This window comes from Ursus maritimus, unplaced genomic scaffold, assembly GCF_017311325.1.
Source record: "Ursus maritimus isolate PB19 unplaced genomic scaffold, ASM1731132v1 scaffold_33, whole genome shotgun sequence".
NCBI lineage: Eukaryota > Metazoa > Chordata > Mammalia > Carnivora > Ursidae > Ursus > Ursus maritimus.
In genome coordinates this window covers 12,253,819-12,272,680 of record NW_024425897.1, presented here as the reverse complement: position 1 = coordinate 12,272,680, position 18,862 = coordinate 12,253,819, and the positions used below count along the sequence as shown (strand labels likewise).

Genomic DNA, 18,862 nt, shown 5'->3' with positions numbered 1-18,862 from the left:
TACTACCACCTTCCCCCTTCTCTCCGCATCTTACAGGGCTGCTGGGCACAGCTGTACAGTCTGTGCACTGCACAAGGGCACCTTGTCCAAGGAGACACCATTTGCATCCTGGACTTGTATATTTATTATGGCAATTTTCCGAATCTTGAGGAAGGGGCGCCCTTTTCCCCATTCGCACAAAGGCACCACAGGGGCTAACAGTGGGCCTGCCATCTTAGACACCAGTCAGAGGGACCCTACCCTGCCTTCTTCAGGGGTTTTCCTAGGAGCCAGCGAGGAGGCGACCTACTGGTTTTAGTTGGGAGACCCAATCCAAATCCTTTCCTGCAAGCTGCCCTCCAAGGCCTGCCGTGCACCATGAAGGCTGGGGGGGGGGGGGCAGGCAGGGATCCCCCCGCCCCCATTACGTCCCCAAGGCCCGAATCCCCCGAGCCCTGGCCCCTCTGGCACTCCGGAAGCGGTACTGTATCTCTCCAAGGCCTGTTCAAGCACTAAGTGCATTTACAAATCTCTGAGAATGTTTTTTTTTTATACTAAAATTGACCATTATATTCTACTGTGAGAAGTGCAGTCTGCACTATATTGTTTTAAAAACGAAGAGAAAAAAAAAGAAGGAAAACACAGATGGTGTCTCAGCTGTGGAATTGCTTTGTAGCTCTGCTTTTGTTCTTCCCTCCCTCCCTCAGGGGTAACACGGGCTGTCTCCTCCCCTGCTGACCGGGCGCGGAGCCCTGAGGAAGCAGGCCAGGAGCCTCCCGGCACCCACCGCGCTGGGCATTCCGTGGTCCATTTACTTCTCCGGCTGTTTAGAGGTGGGCACTGTCGTGTACCCCGCTTACGCGGCATCACACAGGCTGACGATCGGCCAGCGATCGGCGTGCAGAGAGGTTGAGGCGGAACCGAGCCCGAGCCCCTGGCTCGTTCCCTTGGATGGTGCAGAGGTGGTCTGGGGATGGTGTCCCCCCTGCATCACTGTATTCCTTCCCAGCCTCTCCTCAGTGCCTGGCACACTCCAAGCTTTCATGGGGGGCAGTGCGGCCGCAGGCAGGCCAAAGCGGCGGGGCAGCCCCAGCACACACGCACCCCTGGCCCGGGTGCTGCGGGGTCTGCAGACCACCCTTCCTGTGTGCCAGGTGTTCTCATACATACTCTGTCTCCCTGGAGGCTCCCCACATCCTTGCAGAGTAGTGGGTGGAGTAGTGGGTGTTGGAAGAAACCGAGGCTCAGAGATGTGAAGCGACCTGCCTAAGGTCACACAGCAAGTCTGAAAAATCGTGCTCTGAACCCCACGGCGTGGACTCTTCTTCACATCCTGTCTCTGCCTCCCCCCCACACACAGGGGAGCCAGCCATCTGGCCTGGGGGGACCTGGAGAGCTCCCAGTTTGACGCAGGCCTCCCCGCCCATGTACAGAGCCCTACCTGGGTGCAAGGATGGGACCCAGGCCCCTCTGAACTGGGTCACTGAACTGAGCACAGCACCCCTCACGCCCTGGGGAGCAGCCCAGGGGTCGTACTGGGGGACCAGCTGACCAAGTCAGCGCTACACGGAAGGCCGCCAGGAGGGACCTAAGTCGTGTGCAAGCGGCAGCTGACGAAGCGCTTTTCTGACCTCACATAACAGCCTCACCACCGCCCCGTCAGGTGTGTGACAAAATCATCCCCATTTTACAGATGAGAACACAGAACCTGAGAACGGCCACAAGGAGGGTAAGAGGGAGCCAGGTTCTGGCATCAGGTCCCACACCCCGGCTCAGGCCGCCTCCAGACACCCCAGACCCGTCCCGCAGCCTCCTCACTCAGAGCCAAAGCCCTCACACGGTGCCCCAGGCAGCTCCTGGAGGCAGGCAGCCCAGGAGGCCCAGCCTCTGGCGTGAACTAGAAGCGGGTTGGAATCCTGGCTTTGCTACTTGGAGTGACCCTGAACCAGACAGGGAATTCGAGGGCGCAAAAGCACAGGGCAGGAATCTGGGGGAGGGGCAGAGCAGCAGTTTGAGGACTGCTCAAAAAAACAGGCCTGTGGCTCGGCTGTTCCCAGGGGCCACCACTGGGGCCACCTCTGCACCAACATGGTCTCTGGGTAGCCTAGGTCCCCATGTCCTGGCGGCCAGGCCCACCCACACTGGGGCATCAGGGGAGCTGACAAGGCAAGACTAGAGCCCCCCTCTAAGCCAGGTCCCTCGCATTTGGAGATTTGGGCAGAGGACCAGCCTCTGATCTGGGAAAACCTTGCCCTCTGTCTGGGTCTGCAGGTCTCCGTGCAGGGCGGTGGGAGCACGTGGCACAGACAGGCCAGCTGGGGTTCCTGCCCTGTCCTAACACCAGCTCCCCGGGTGCCTTGGCCGGGCTCCTCCCTGGGAGCAGGGCTGGCTGATCTCAACGGGCCCTCCAGCCAGCACTGTTTACGTGCTGCCCTGCATTTACATAATCACCTCGGACTTCCTGCCTCACTGGAGGGGGGTGCGGGTGACAACGACACAACCATCCATGCTACAACCGTCCGCAGTCACCACAGGCAGACCAGTCCCCAGGTTCGGCGCTAAACGGTATCTAGTCCCCGCCTAACCACGCAACACGCCACAGGTGCACGTCCCCGCGGCGCACGTGAGGCCAGTGAGGCCCCCAGAAGGGCTATCATTTCGGCCAAAGTCAGCTGAGGGTGGAGAACGGAGAAGCAGCCGGAACAGAACCCGGGCCTGTCTGACTCAGAGTCCGCCCTCGGAGCGGCTGCATTTCGCAGAGAACACACAGCTACCACCAAGCCCCAAATATGGCCCGTTGGGCTCCAGCGCATACGTCCAGCCTGGGGTCCCGCGCTCCCGGGGGCAGGACTCCGCGCTGTGGGAAGGGGCAGAGAGGGAGAATCTGGTATCTGTCTGCCCCCCACCTCGAGCAGAGCCGCGAGCCTTTCTCCAGGTCGGCCGTGGGGACGCTGGGCTCCTCTCCCTTTAGGGGCCTTGGGCTCACACCCCCTAGAGCTGAGCTGTCCCACATGGTCGCCACCCGTGGCTGCCACGTAACCGCCACTACGTGACACCTACCGTCATTAACAACTGCGAGAAGATATTCACCCCATCGTACACAGACATCAGGACGCCCCAAACAGGCGTGAATGCTTGGGCAAACATTTGAGCGGAGGGGCCGGTTCCGGGGGACACTCACCTTTCCAGGGTGGCTCTGTGCTTCCAGACACAAATGCCGGCCTTTAGAGCACCTCCCCACTCCTGGAGAGGGGGAGCAGACACGTTCACCCCCTGAACTTGTCTGGCAACAGCCAGCGACTTCCACTTTGAGCCTACGCTCCGGCTTGCAGCTGGGCGGGACCCCGCCCCCACGTGGGTTCCACGTGCACCCGTCCCGCCCCGCCGCACTGCGCCTGCGCAGCCCGCGCTGCCATCAAGGGCCCTTGTGGCCCCCAGCGGCCCCCTGTGCGGGCTGGAAGGTGGGGCCCAGCCAGGGGGCCCAGTGGTCTAGTCCCCTCCTAACCACGCAACAAGACACAGGTGCACATCCCCATGGAGCACAGGTGCACATCCCCATGGGGGCCTGTGAGGCCATCCTTTTTTTTTTTTTTAATTTTATTTAACAATTTGAGAGAGCGTGAGCGCGAGGGGAGTGGCAGAGGGAGCGGGAGAAGCAGGCTCCCCGCTGAGCAGGGAGCCGGACAAGGGGCTGTATTCCAGGACCCCGAGATCAAGACCTGAGCTGAAGGCAGCCGCTTAACCTGCTTGAGCCGCCCAGGCGCCCCAAGGATTTCTATTTAAATCACCATGGCCAGCTCCCTAAGAGTGGTAGTGGGAGGAGAGGAGGCAGGAAAACTGGCCTCACTATATCGTTGACTCCGTGTATGACCCAGGGGGGACTTGTGTGGCCTCTCCGAGCCTCAATTCCAAATCTGTCAAAGGAGGTGGTGGCCTCTGAAGGCCTGGGAGGTCCCCAGGTTGACAGGCCAAACGAGTCCCGTGGCAGTCCCAGGACAGTGGGGCCTAGCGGTTGAAGATAGACCTGGTCTCAGTCCTGACACTGCCCCTCACGAGCATGTGGCCTTTGGCAAGTGAACACCCCTCTTTGAGCAGCCTATTTACTGTAGAGACAGACTGATATCACAAGCGCATTACAACCATGTGGGGTTGAACATAGGAAACAGGTGGTCAAGTTCCCTAGGGAACAGCCTGCTCTGGAGAAGATGCCCCCAAAGTTAGGCGTGTTATTTCTGTCATCACCTGGTCCAGCTGCTTTCACCTTGGAAATGAGTTTCCAGGTTAAAAGACTTAGAGAAATGGATGCATCCCCCTCCCCCCACTTTGAGATGCACAAATCGTATTAGCATATTAAAGGCACTGAGAAGTCCTGCAGGCAAGGTACACTTTTAGCTTTAACTCACCATTTCCCTAATATTTTTCATCACCTACGTTTTTGTTTCTATCCATTAACATCCCAGGAACAAATATTTCAGGAAATATGGAGTCCTACCTCTTGTTGCAATTAAGGAAACTGAGTAAGTTCCTTCTTCTCTCTGGTGATGTGTGGCCCTCAGTTTCCCCCGTTGGTGGAGCAAGGGCTGGAATCCAACCCTGACCTGGAGTCATTGGGCCTCAATTCCAAGGCCACCACGTCCTAATTGGTCTTTGTTCACCGCGTTGTGCTAGGTCCAAAGGAGGGAAGAGACCCCCAAGTAGAGAGAAGGAAGCCTTCATCTGACAAGTGGGGGTGAGTACCCAGATTTTGAAAATGACAAAAGGTTCAGAGAGGGAAGGCAACTTGCCTGAGGACACACAGCAACTAAGTTCCAGACTCTCCAGAGGCAGATCTGGGCCACCTTCTCTCCTTGTTGGGAAGTGAGGGAATTCCTGAGTCTTAGAGCCTCAGGGCCAACCTAATGGGGAGCTCAGCTAGGGGCTCCTCCCAACCAAGTTGACTGGTTCCAGGTTCCCTCCAGCCTCTTCTGAGGAGGCCCCTGGGTGTGACTACAGCGGCCCCTGGTGGCCAATCTCCAGGATCAGCAATCCCACCCTGCACAGGCCAAAGGCTGATCTGTGGGATCCCGTGGCTGCATCCCAAAATGAGGTGGGGGAGGGCGGGGTAAGAGCAAGCGGAACACTCTGATGTCACTGAGCACCTGGAGATTCTGAAAGGACTCTCTGCTGGAATCTGGGTACCTGGGTTCCAGTCCCAGCTCACCCAACCTCCCCTGTCGTCACCTGTTAGAACACCCATTACAACCTGTTACAGTGGAGAAATGGATGTGCACACACTTTGGAAAGGCCAAAACACCACGTAAAAAATTCCTGCCAAATCCCTAGAAGGGTTCTCCTCCTAAGACAGAGGGGGCAAATCCTGACTCCACCACGTCTAGGCTGTTCTTAGGCAAGTGTGTTTACTTCATTGGGACTCACTTTCTTCATCTGTAAAATAGGGATCAAAATGTATTCTTGTATCTGTATGATTTGGGCAAGGTATCAGGAAACCCTGACATGCTGGTTTAAATGAGAAAGAAAAATTATTATCTCCAACAATCATATGAAGCCCTAAGGTAGGAAGGCCCCAGGGTTGGTTAATTTAGCAGCTCAATGGTATCATCAAAGACCCCTTCCCATCTTTCTATTCCACCCAACCCGTTCATGGTCACAAAATGGCTGCTGCAGTTCCAGGCATCACATCACAGACCTGACATTGCCCAGCAAAGGAGAAGACAGTGTCTTCCTATAGTTCTCTTATTTTCCCAGAATCCCCCTCCTTCAGCACACTTCCCCTTTTGTCTGATAGGTCAGAACTCATAGATTCACATGGCAATCCCTCAACCAATCCTTAGTAAGGGAAACAGAGTCACAGTGGTTGGCTCAGGGAAGCCCCTGACTGTGGAGCAGAGTGGAGAACTCTGAACAAAACAGGTGCTGTGAAGAAGGAAGAGGGGACATGGCTTCTGGAGAGCCATCAAACACCTGTCCTCCAGTTCCCACACATGGTTCCTGAGACGTGAACACCAAACACTGAGCACAGTGTCCACTGCTCCGTATTCACCTGCTTCCTTCTCTCTGCGATTCCCTCCAAGAGCAGAAGATGCCCAGCCCGCTCTCCCTCCCTGGGCTTTGGTCCCCCCCGCCAGTGCCCTTTCCATCCTGTCCTCTGCCTTCACCACCACCCCTCCTTACACTTCATCTCATAAGCCTGGGGTGAACAAAGATCTCCCCATTGTCCACGATGGCTTTGGGCTCTTAAAGATGAAAAGGTAGGGGGTGCTCTAGTCTCATGCCAACGCTTTTGCCAGGGAATCAACAATTAATAACGGTGTGAACAGAGGCCCAGAGTCTTTAACGATTCCGTACAAACAACCAAAACGATCAAAATACACGTTTTCCGGGCAAAGTGTGGAGACTGCCGGCTCCAACACTATTACATTCGGAAATGCCAGGAGTGTGCATTCCAGGGAGATGAACAGTGTGGTTGAAAATGGCTTTTGATTTTTAAAAAATCCCCAGCATTCATCTAAAACAATAATAACAGCTAATAATAACAGGGCATGTAATAATGAAGTATTCATAGGCATAAGAGGTAATTGTTCAATTAAGATCTGAGAGTTTCTGAGACTGTCTTTTCTGATGGGGTCCCATTGTTTTTGACTCTAGTAGCACTAATTATTTCCCAGTAGTGCTTTAAACTTGAGATGAAAAAAGCCCTCCTGTCAAATATGACATACAAGTGCTTTATCATTATTAAATACACATACACGCACATAATAAGAAATCCGGGTTGGAATACAGTTAGGGGTATGTTCAAAGAGAGAGAGGGTTCTAAATGGGAGCCGACAGTCTCGGGGGCTCAGTGAAAAGTGGCAGGCGACAGCCAGGGTCTTCAGGGCAGAGGAGCGACCTGGCCTTGTCACCTGTCACCCCTCAGGGGTCAGAGTGTTTTCTCTCCAGGATGGGCTCGGAGGGCAGAGTCCAGGCGTTTAAATCCCACCTCCACCACTTCCCAGCCAGGTGTCCTGGGCAAGAGCCTTCACCTCTCTGAGCCCTGGCTTCCCCATCTGAAACATGGGGTGCAGTGGACATTCTGTATCCATTAGCTACTGCCACAAAATCCGTGCCTGCCCTAAAGAAAAATAAAACTCATTGGCATAGGAGAACAATTCTTTCTCGGGCCTCTTCGGGGTTCCTCTGATGTCACCCGGGCTTGCTCCGCTCCACGGATCTCTCAGCCTCCTTCTGGACGGGCTAGCCCAGGCACGTCCGATTACATGCTCTTCATTAAAACAAATCTCGCCGTCCAGCCAGGGAGGCAGAGTCTGCTTTGCCCGCAGGGGGCAGTACCCTAAGGCTCTCCTGCAAATGCACGGGCAGAGGGAAGAGCGGGGAAGGGGGGCATTGCCGCGGTCCGGCACGGGTACCGACGGTGCAACTTTCCTCGGGAAGTACCCGCATTCCAGATCCTGAACCTCAGGCTTTTCTCCACCACGGAGATTAGCAGGTGTTGGAAAGCGGTGGAAAGCGGTTGGGGTGGAAGGTGGGCATCGGGAAAAAGGCCTGCGCCGGCGGCATGCAAACCCAGGCAACACGGATTACTGGCGGGGAAACTACCTTTCTCCATTTGTCCGTTGGCTTTAGGACATTGCGGCTTCCTGCCTGCTGATTGGCTGAAGCGTGAGACACGTGACACTGTTCTAGCCAATAATACAAGAGGGGAGGTCTTTCGGGGAAAGGTTTCCACCCTCATAAAAGGAGACAGAAGACGACCCAGCACCCTCATTCTCCTCACGCCAGTGACTCTTCCCCCCAGTATTACTCTGTCCACCTGCATTATTCTCCCCCCCACCAATATTACTCTCCCCCACCAATTTACTCTCCTCCCACTATGACTCCACCCACCGGCTTTACTCTCCACACCAACATTAATCTGCACCAGCGTTACTTTCCTCCCAACATTACTTTTCCCCACCAACATTACTCTTCCCCCACCATTACCTTTCCCACCTGCATTACTCTCCCCCAACAATACCCTTTCCATCAATATTACTCTCCCCAACATTACTCATTCTCATCAACATTACTCTTTCCCACCAACATTACTCTCCTCACACCAACATTAGTCTTCCCACCAATACTACTCTTTCTACCAATATTACTCTCCCCCCCACCATTACTCCACCCACCAGCATTCATCTCCCCCTACCAACATTAACCTGCACCAGCATTACTCTCCTCCCAACAACATTACTCTCCCACACCAACATTACTCTTCCCCATCAGCATTATCCTTCTCCACCATTACTCTCCCCTCACCAATATTACTGGTGAACCAACATTACTCTCCCCCTTTCCCACAAACATTACTCTCTCCTACCAACATTACTCTTTCCTACCAACATGACTCTCCCTACACCTACATTCTCTCCCCACCACTAACATTACTCTGCCCCCCAGCATTCCTCCCCCACCCAGCCAACATGACTCTTCTCCCATTCCCTTCGACTCCATCTTCTCCCTCCGCTCCATTCTCACCCTCATTTCTTAAGCTCATGCCACCACCACGGCCCTGAGTCCAGCCTCCAGCCATCACCCTAAACACCACCTTGGTCACGACCACTTCTCAATCTCATCCCTGCCCCCCACCAGCATATCTGAGCTCCCCCATCCCGCTGCTGTCATCCCCATGCCCATTACAACTCTCCCCATCATCATCCCTACCATCTTCACCATCAGTGAATGAACATTTATTGGGCACCGACAAACCCCAGAACTTTTACAGAACACACCAAAGGCATGGCCCCACCCCAAGGGCCCCCGGCCCAACGCAAAGCCAGCACACAGCCGCACAGGGTGCTGTGTGCAGCCCAGGGCCCAGGCTGGGGCTGGGGGTTGGCAAGCAGCGACCTGGAATGGGGTCCTGAGGCCTCTGCCAGGTTCCCTTTGGGGGCGAGGATCACACCACTTTCCTGAGAGCAGAGCAAATAAATAATGGAGAGGCAAGGAACTGAGCCCCCGTGGGCAGAGAGGCCCTGGCATTGGCTTATGTGACTCCATGGGAGTGAGACAGGTAGTCAGGAGCCTCATGCCCCGGGTGGGGAGGCAGAGCTGGGGGCAGGAGCCTGGGGACCAGAGGGTCCTGGGGCCTCCCCTTCATCTCCAACTGGCCCTCGCCTCTGGAGGTCAAAGGAGCACATGGGGGACGCCCCGGGAGGCATGGCTGAAATGCAGGTGGAGTAGAAACAGGCAGGTGGAGGGACGGGCTTGGGCTGCAGGCCAGAGACCCTGCCCCACCCACAGCCCCTAGAGGGGAGCATCGTCAGTCCTCCACTTGGGGGGGTAACTCTGCTGGTGGCCGTCACAGCTGGGGTTCCCCATGTTGTCCAGAGGCACCACCACCTCGTCTTGGTTCGAATTCTTGTTCAGCTCCACCACGCGTGGCACCACCGAGGACCAGCGATCTGTCGTGAGCACGGCAGAGGGAGGAATGAGGTGGGTGGAGAAGGCACACACAGGTACTGAGCACCTACTGTGTACCGGGCACTCCACAGCAATCTAAAGGGGGAGGGTTATTATCCCCATTTTACAGAGGGGGAATCTGGGGCTCAGAGAGGTCGAGGCACCAAACCCAGGAGCACACAGGAGTAAGTGGAAGAGCCGGAATCCAGGCCCGGGTCAGAATGGCTGGGGGCCCACTGGGTCTCATGCACCCAGTGTAGGGGAGGGGAGCTGCCCCAGACGTTCACGAGCAGCAAAAGCAACAGCTTAGCAGCCAGCCCATTGGGCCCTCCCATTCTACAGAAGGGAACAGTGAGTCTCCAAAAGAGGACAGGACTGCTCAAAGCAAATGAGGGACAAGGGTGACCAAGGCTCTCCCTCTGCACCCCTGGATCTCCCCCGCTTAACCCCCCACCCCCTTTGCACTCACCCCTCCGGAGGCGGCCCACAGTGTGCGAGAAGCCGTAGTACTGGTAATTCTCACTCTTGCCCGGGTCCTCGTTAATGATGCCCAAGTTCTGATTCCAGTGAGACCAGTTCACCTCGTCCACCCTGGTGGGGCCACAGCAGACGGAAGCGTCAGGGGGAGCCCCCACCCCCAGGAAGCCTCCTTGCTCCAGACCCCCAGCACGTTCTGCTCCTTTCCCTAAACATTCTGGTAAAATACACGTAACCTACAATTGGCCGTTTTCACCATTTTCAAGTATACAATTCAGTGGATTAAATACATTCCCCCCATGTCGGGTCACCATCCCCGCTATTTCTTCCCAATATTTCCCATCACCCCAAACAGAAATCCTGTACCCTTTAAGCTATAAGTTTCACTCCCCTTCCCGCCAGCACCCCAGAACCTGTGCTCGGCTTTCTGTCTCTGGATTTGCCTATTCTGCACGTTTCCTATGAATGGAATCCTACACTGCGTGGCCTTTTGCATGTGGCTGTTTTCACACAGCATCGCGTCTTCCAGGTTCGTCCGTGCTGGAGCTGGCGTCGGGACCTCACTCCATTTCACGACTGAATCCTATTTCCCAGGGAGGCGCCGCATTTTGCTTATCTGTTCATCCACAGTGGACACCTTGCTTTTTGATGCTCTCTTCTCCTATTTATGGGACACCCTGGCAAAGGCGGCAGCAGGCAGCCTCTTGGGCCCCAACAGGCTCAATCTAATTTCCCCCTTGGAAAATGATTTTTTGTCATTTTCATTCATTCTCCATATTCGGAGCCATTTCTATACGTCGGGAGCCAGTGAGGAAGCTACGGTCACTGTCCCCGTTTGACGGATTGAGAGACTCAGGCTTGTTACACTGTTCATACAAGGTCACAAAGCTGACCAATCAGAGAGTCAGGATCTGAACTTCGGGTTCCAACTGAACAGGACTGCCCGGCCGGCCGGCGAGGTGGGTGTTAATATTGTCCCCATTTCACAGACGAGGAAACTGGCTCTGCCTCCAGACGTGACAGTTGTACTCGATGCCGGCAATCGCTTTATGAAGAATGATTCACCTTGAAAGAAAGGATTCACCCAGGGGTTCCCCTAAGAAGGGGGCATTTCCTGTACATCTGGGTAATGGCCCAAGTCCATCAAATCCGTGCGGCTCACCCTGGGGGGTGGTGCTGTCATCCGTGGAAGAAACCCAGGCTGGGAAGGAAACCGACTTGCCCGAGATCACCCGGTAGAACTGAACTCTGGTCGGGCCCATCGGGCCTCAGTGGCTCGGGAAGTTGCAATGGGTAGAAAAGGTAAGGAGGCTCAATGGGCGCAGGATGATTCGGCCCCGCCCGCCCCGCCTCACCTGAAGCACCACCTGCGGTCTGGGGTCCCGTCCGAGCTCTTGCCCACGGTCACCATCTCGCCAGAGCGGAAGGCCTTCCTCAGGAACACGGGAAACGAGCGCTCGATGTCCAGGATGGTGGTGGCCCACTGCAGGGGGAGGGGTGAGCAGGCCATTGGTGTGCCTGCACCTGCCAGAACCTACTACCCTCGCGGCAGAAATGACGCGCATCCCCACTGCCCCGGAAGCAGGGTTATACATTCCAATACCCACGGGGCCCAGCAGGAGCACAAATGAGTGAAGCAGGCTCAGAGACAGGAAGGCCACAGCCCAAGCACCATGACACATGCACGATGTCACCACTCAGTGTTGGGAAACACCGGGGAGGGGTGGGGACTAGGGCAAACCAGGGAGCGCAAGCCCTGTGGAAAGCAGGCAGCTGCCTCTCATCCCCCCAGGCACTGCCAGAAAGGAATGTGGGCCCGCCTTGCCAGGCTTCCAGCTTTCCAGAAAGGCCAGAAGTCTGGATTTTTATGGGAAATCTCTTCATTTTAAAATTTTGCATTAATTTTTTGGGGGCACGCCTGGTGGCTCAGTCGGTTAAGCGGTTGCCTTTGGCTCAGGTCATGATCTCAGGGTCCTGGGATCGAGCCCCGCATTGGGCTCCCTGCTCCGCGGGGGTGGGGTGGTGGTGGTGGTGTCTGCTTCTCCCTCTCCCCTCTGCCCTTCCCCCTGCTCATGTTGTCTGTCTCTGTCTCTCAAATAAATAAATAAAATCTTTAAAGAAAAAATAAAATAAAATTTTGCATTAATTTTTAAAAAAACATGGCGAGGCACAAAACATAAATCTTTGCGGGTCAAACCCAGTCCACAGGTTGCCACTTTGCATCTTACGAGTTACACCCCGTGGAGAAACTGAGGCCTGGGGAGGTAAGCGGTACACATAAAGATTAAGAGCAGCCAGACGTTTCCCCGAGACCCAGAACTGGGAGGATGACCTTGGGGCTTTTTTTTTTCTTCTCACTGCAGCATTTCCTGGAAATGCACCATAAACGTGGCTGCTGCGTTCCTGGGCCTTGTGATAGCGCTGTTTGTTGTGAACCCCCCGGTTTGTGCGCTGTATCTATGTGGCCCGAGACGGCTGTGACCCCCCCAGGCCATTGCTTTCTAGAATTGCCGAGAACACTTGGGGAAAGCAGAGGCGGCAGCTCCCCTGTGCCAACGAGGCCCACATCCATGCCGGTTTCTTGGGGGCCACGGAGCCTGGTGGCAGCCTCCGAGGGCCATTTTACAAATAGGCAAGCGGAGGCAGAACGAGACGACAGCGCTGGCCCTGAGCGGACCGCCGAGGAGGGGCACGCCGTGGGTCCGGCGGCCCCGTCTTGGAAGGAGGCGGTGGCCCGCAGGGTTGGGGGCAGGGGTCCCGGGCGTCACCTGCAGCTTCCAGATGTGCTTGCTCTCCTTGGACACCTGGCCCACCGTCTCGCCCATGAGGGCAATCAGCATGTTGAGCAGCAGCACGAAGGTGAGGATGATGTAGGTGACCAGGAGGATGATGAAGACCACGGGGTACTTGGTGCTGCTGAGCATCTCCAGGTCGCCCATGCCGATGGTCAGCTTGAAGAGGTCCAGCAGGAAAGTGCTGAACGTCTCGCTGTCGCGGCACGAGGGGTACGTGGGCACGGTGCAGTTGGTGTGGTCCTCGCTGCACACCTTCATGTTGGCACATGGGTTCAGAAGGGACACCAGGGCTGCGGGGGGGGCGGGGTGACATTCACTGAGTGATGACATGTGCTGGCAGGCGGAGCACCGCGTTCCCGTGCGACAGAGGGGACAGCTGAGGCTTGGTGAGGGGGGGAGCGCACTGGCCTAGGGTCACCTGGCGTAGGAGCCAAGCCCAGGGTCCAAAGCCTTGGCTCTTTCCACAGACTCTTGCTAACAAGGAAGAGGGGCCCGGGATCTAGTCTAGGAGTTCTCAACCAGGGGCCACATTTCCCCTTGGGGACATCTGGCGACGTTGGGCTGTCACAACCAGAGAGGCGGCGCTCCTGGTACCTAGTGGGGAGAGGCCCAGGGACGCTGCTAGACATCCCGCCATGCACAGGACAGCCCCCACACAGCAGCATCTGGCCCCAAGGGCCAACAGGGCCAAAGCTCGGAATCCCTAATCTAGCCTATTGCTGGTAGAGGTCTTGGGAGCCTGGGAGGCCAGCATTCCTGGGGCAGACCCTCTGTCATGCTCCTGTTTCCCGGCCCACCCCAGCTCCCAGAGGAAAGGTGCAAGCTGAAACCCGGTGCCAGGCCTGACAGTTCCAGAAGCCGTGCCTGCTAAGGCCCTTGCCCCGCTCCGGATATCTCAAACCCATCCTGGTGCACATCCCTTCCCACTGAGCCCAGATGAAGCTTCAGGATCCTTCTCAACACAGTTCAGCAGCAACCACTGCCCCGTACCGTCCAGGGCAGGGAGTGTGAAGAGGCTGAGCTCCTCGGTCAGCGGGGCATACAACCTCCTAGGGCCTTCATCCTGGGATTACAGTAACCACATTTCAACCCAGATGCTATTGCTGTTCAGTTGTGTAGCGGCTGCTGACACTTGTGTTGAGAAGGATTCAGAGACCTTATCTGGATCTATCAGAAAAATCACTCTGTAATCCATTAGCAATGTCTGCCATGGGCACAAAAGGCCCGTGTGTCATGTTTGTGTTCAGTCAGCCTCAGAGGAGCAATCTAGTGTTCCCCTATCAGGAGAAGTCCTGCAACCAAGCTGACCACTCAGTTGCTCATTTAACCCCTAAGCTCCTGCCTCAGTTTCTATAATTAGGACTGCAGTAGGGCTGGCCTCTCGACCTGAACCCCAAAACACTGCAGAACCCTTGACACTCTGTCTAGCTCTTCCCAGTCCTAACCCTGGGAAGGTGCAGCTGTATCCTATAGGCTACTGTTCTGTTTCCCCCCAAATAATCCACGCAGAGCCTCGGAACCCTCTGGGTTAAAATATCACCACCATCAGATCCTGCTTCAGGGCTCGTCCCCAGAACAACCTTCTCAGACGTGAACGCGGCCTGGTGAAGTCTGAGGCAGCTGCTCCCTTTTGGATGCCAGGCATTGGATGGCAGCTCCCCCACCTCTTAGGGACCAGCCCAATGGCTTAGTCAGTGTCCCCATCCCTGGCCCTTCCCTCATGGCATGTGCCACTGAGGTCCCCTGGCATCATGACATCATGGAGAAGGCACACTGGAGACAGCCAGAACTGACCTGAACTGGTAGATTAAGTAGGAAAATTCACCCTTCCCTGTACCCATGTCCCTTCAATGTGACTTTGCGGGTCTTTCCATCAAGAGCCAGGATCTACCTCCCCACCCTTGGATCAAGGCTGGCCTGTCACTTGCGTTGGCCAGCAGAGTGAAGCAGAGACCAGGCAGTGACCTTGAACACCTCCATGTACATTCTCAGAACCCTCGGACCACTGTGTGAACACACCCAAGCCTTCTGGAGCAGGGATGGCCCCAGGGAAGAGAGCGAAGTCACCCCCACTGAGGCCATCCTGGCTGGACCAGCCAGACGGCAGCCACACCACAGCCGACCGCAGACACAGGAGCTCGTGGAGATGGGCCCCACCTGGCCCAGGTCAGCACCACTGCCCAGCTGACCCAAAGATTTGTGAGCAGTAATGAACAGTGGCTGTTTTAAGCCCCTAAGCTTCGGGTGGCTTCTTTTGCAATAATAGCTACTCTGCCAGCTTTACCATGTCCTAGCTTCGGGACTTGGGCAACTTATTCAACTTTTCTAAGCCTTGGTTTTCTTACCTGTAAAGGGGACAATAAAGGCACTGACTGACCTCGCAGACCCGTGGTGGGGGACTACTGAGGCAGGGACGGGACAGGACTCAGCCCAGTGCCTGGCACACAGGGAGAACCTAGCACACGCTGGTTATTGTCCTCCACACAACACGGCTGCCCTTCTGGTCCTTGCGCCACCCCCACCAGGTCACCCGGCTCCCCAGAGCTCACCTGAAGCATAGCCGATCATGAAGAGCAAGTAGACCAGCAGGAAGCGGAAAAGGTCTTTGAAGAGGATCTAAAGACCCCGGTGGGAATATGGAGACAAGCAGGAGACACATGGTTTCTCGTTTTCCTGACTTCTCCATCCCAAGCGTTCCCACCTCCACCCTTGTCCCTTCCCACCTCCTCCGACGTCCAGACCCTCCCTGCGGCCCCCGCGGTGCCCCACGTCCTCAGGGCCGAGGGCACCGTCTACACGCATAAGCTGCACACGTCATGTGCGTGGCTCCCTCCAGGGACACAGTCCAGACGGTTCCACGGGCCATACCTTCTGGATCATGATGCTATAGGTTCCTGTCAGCTTCAGCCCGCGGGTAAAGTAGAGGGCGTTCATCCAGCCCAGGACCAAGGCAAAGACCATGACAGCCAGGTAGGCTTCAATTCCCGCCAAGTAGAGGGCCGCCGAGACAATCACCAGCACGGAGTAGATGAAGCTGCAAGCAGCAGAGACGACGAGAGGCCCCAGAGGGGAGAGGGGACAATGAGGCACCGGAGGGTGAGACGTGCCCCCAAGCCCTCTGGAGCACTAGGACATCCTGATGCCTTCTGGACCCCCCGAAGAGAAACAAAGTGGATTCACTGGGTTCCCCAGCATTCTATTAACCAGAATGCTCCATTAGCTGGCAACCAATGTTGGCGTAATGGCCCGGAGGCCCTACGAGGTCCCCAAGTGATGCCCGTTGGAATTGCTAGAGAAAGTGGTGTTGAGGGGAGATTTTGCGGCTAAGTGAATCTCATTGTTCTCTAAAAAAAGGGAAAAGATGTAGTGCACATGCAGCAACTCATCCCGTGCCCCAGGCAGACATCATTAATCAAGCACTGCACTCTTTCCCACCAAATACAAACATGCCTCAAGATTCTTCACATGGCACTCCTGGCAGACATTAGCAATCAATCACCAGCATAGGAAGTTACATTATTTCTATATAAGGTGTATAAGGTGATAACTCTGTAGAAACCAGTATCTTGCTTTAACCAGAAGACTCTATTGCTTGACATTGGTCTTGTCCTGACTTTGGGCTACAGCTGTCTGGGCTGGGTGAATCCAGTCCTGATGGAATCACCTCCCCCCCACCCCCGCCCCCAAATCTGGATGATGTCACAACCCCAATCCCACCTTCCTCACCCAGAAGCTGCCAGCCTGGGACCTCTACTCACTAGAGTAGCTGGAAGGAGCCATCAATGAAGAGAGAATTCACTCCTGGGCATTTCTTCATGAACAAGTCTTTGATCTGGCAGAGGGGAGGAGGCAGGTGAGAGGGGTGGAGCTGGCAGGAATGTAGAGGGGAGGGGAGGGGAGGCAGAATGTGGTACAGAGACAAAATAATGGGCTTTTTTTTTTTTTTTAGGTTTTATTGATTTATTTGAAAGAGAGAACATGAGGGGGTGGAGGGGGAAGGTCAGAGGGAGAGGCAGACTCCCTGGACATGGGGCTCGATCCCAGGACCCCGAGATCATGACCTGAGCCGAAGGCAGACGCTTAACCGACTGAGCCACCTAGGCGCCCCAAGATGATGGGCTCTTTTCTGTTGGGGAAAGAGGAAAAAGCAGAGAAGGAGGGTATAGGCCCGGAGAAGGAGACAGAAGAAGGGAGTGGAAGGGGGGAAATAAAAGGAGGAGGGAGGACGGGCAGGGTGGGGGCAGTTGGGGGCCAGGCACTCACATTGGTGAAGAAGAACAGGACCCCGGTGAAGAGCGTGATGACCTCGCCGGCCAGCCTCAGGTAGTCCACAGTGGTGCGGTAAGGGTACGGGGGCTGGGGGGCAGATGGCATGCAGGTCCTCACCCAGCCCCTCCAACATCCGGCCCCAGATCCAAATGTTCCCCAACGCCCCCTAACATCTGGATCCTCTGGATCCTCTTCCCTCACTCTCTCCCCCCCCCAGCAGCGGGGTGGGGGGCACCTCCCCAACCCGTTCCTAAGCTCTCTCCAGTCCCTCCCACAGGGGAGCCCCAGAGGAGGGCCCAGCTGCGCCCCAGCTCCCAGGCACTCACGGTGCCCTCCAGTGGCTGGTAGTAGGCGGTGAGGGTAAAGATGACCATGGCGCACAGATAGGAGACCACATTGATGTAGAAGGACACGGCGCCAAACTTGCGCCACTTGTCCCGCAGCAGCTCATTGATGGGCTCCACGGCCAGCATCTCATGGCGGTTCTGTGGGAGACAGGGCGCGCAGGGGCCACGTGGGATCCAGGCAGGCCACCTCCCAACACGCCTGCCCCCACCCTCTGGCCCGCGAGCACCCTCTCCTCCACCACTCCTCAGCGACACTCAAGGATTCACAGGGAACTGGACGGGGATTCCGAATCAACCCCACACTTCCGGGCTCAGGACTCGAGGCTCTGCCCAATTCCGCCCCAACTTACCTTTCCAGCCTATTCTGGACTCAGAGAACCCAGAGCTGGAAAGCTATTCTCATGGTCCCCAAACTCCAACCTGCGGACGGTAGGTACCAAGCTGCTAGTGGAAAATCACCTAGGGAGCTTGTCAAAATATATAAATCCCTGGGCTTCAACCTCGGAAGTTCTGAGTCAGGAAGCAGGATCGGGAAATTCAGCCCCAGGATGATAGACACTTGACTCACCATAATTCTCTGATTCTCCCTAGGGGGCGGGGGGAGCCATCAATAATTGAGCCCCGCACAATAGTTCTCTACACAGGTCCCCGGACAGACGCTACCAATCAATCAAAGCTTGCACCGGAGATGCTAAACCTCCCACCACCCCTGACCTCAATCCAGTTAGTCACTAATTTCAAAGACGAGGGAAGTGAGCTCCAGCAAGGGGAAGGCATCTGTCCAAGCTCACGGAGCCGGGGAGGGAAGGGAGACCTACATCCAGTCAGCAGCATTTTCTGCCCCATTTGTACACTCTCCTCATAAACATGGATCTGTGCAACAATGTAGCCACAGAGATGCCATTGCAGTGTTAGTCTTGATAGTTAAAGGCAGAAACAAACCCAAATGACCAAGAATAGAGGAATGGTTAATTAGAATGTGGTACATTTACTCGCAGCAATGATATTGCAGAAGAATATTTAATGGTGCAGAACGATGTTCGCGAAATGCTGCTAAGTGAAAAAAGGAGCTTTCAGAACTTCATCTAACGACTACTAATGATAATAGCTGACATATAATGTTTATTCGGTGGCTGACTGTTCTCAGAGGAACTCAGTTGCTCCTCCCAACAACCCTCCGGGACATGAACTATCCTTATCCCCATTTTACAAAAAAGCAAACTGGGACTCAGAGAGGTTGGGTCACTTGTCCTGAGACACACAGCATGTAAGTTACAGAGCCCCTCCCAGCGCCAGGGTCCTTTCCCTGCTCTCAGCCACCCAAGGCTCTGTCCCCTGCCCCAGCACTCACCTCGATCTTGCTGTTATACACCAGGATTTCCAGCACAGAAGCCTCTTCCCCACACGTGTCCAGGGAGGAGAGGTCATACAGTGAGGAATACACCGGCCCATAGGCCCAGTCCTTGAACTTGCGGGACAGGTGTCTCGTATCCTCATCTGTCACCTCCCGGCGGATGATATGCTGAAAAACCTGCATGGGGTGGGGGGGGGGGG

General features: G+C 55.6%; 2 protein-coding genes across 2 annotated transcripts in view; one reads left to right on the top strand and one right to left on the bottom strand.

Annotated features, from left to right (window-relative positions):
* The window catches only part of FAM222A (family with sequence similarity 222 member A), a 25,992-nt gene extending 25,367 nt beyond the window's left edge, over nucleotides 1-625 (top strand). Inside the window, exon 2 of the mRNA XM_040619800.1 lies at nucleotides 1-625. This exon is cut by the window's left edge and continues 1,960 nt beyond it. The gene's annotated coding sequence lies outside the window, so the exon portion shown is untranslated.
* Nucleotides 626-8,686: 8,061 nt separating this feature from the next.
* Nucleotides 8,687-18,862, bottom strand: part of TRPV4 (transient receptor potential cation channel subfamily V member 4) — a 33,946-nt gene continuing 23,770 nt past the window's right edge. The window contains exons 8-17 of the mRNA XM_040619799.1: nucleotides 18,660-18,839; nucleotides 17,288-17,446; nucleotides 16,956-17,048; nucleotides 16,451-16,524; nucleotides 15,561-15,726; nucleotides 15,242-15,308; nucleotides 12,666-12,982; nucleotides 11,253-11,380; nucleotides 9,890-10,011; nucleotides 8,687-9,422 (exon numbers count right to left, since the gene is read on the bottom strand). Of these exons, the coding sequence (XP_040475733.1) occupies nucleotides 9,265-9,422; nucleotides 9,890-10,011; nucleotides 11,253-11,380; nucleotides 12,666-12,982; nucleotides 15,242-15,308; nucleotides 15,561-15,726; nucleotides 16,451-16,524; nucleotides 16,956-17,048; nucleotides 17,288-17,446; nucleotides 18,660-18,839 (1,464 nt within the window). The 3' untranslated portion in view covers nucleotides 8,687-9,264. The remainder of the gene's footprint in view (nucleotides 9,423-9,889; nucleotides 10,012-11,252; nucleotides 11,381-12,665; nucleotides 12,983-15,241; nucleotides 15,309-15,560; nucleotides 15,727-16,450; nucleotides 16,525-16,955; nucleotides 17,049-17,287; nucleotides 17,447-18,659; nucleotides 18,840-18,862) is intronic.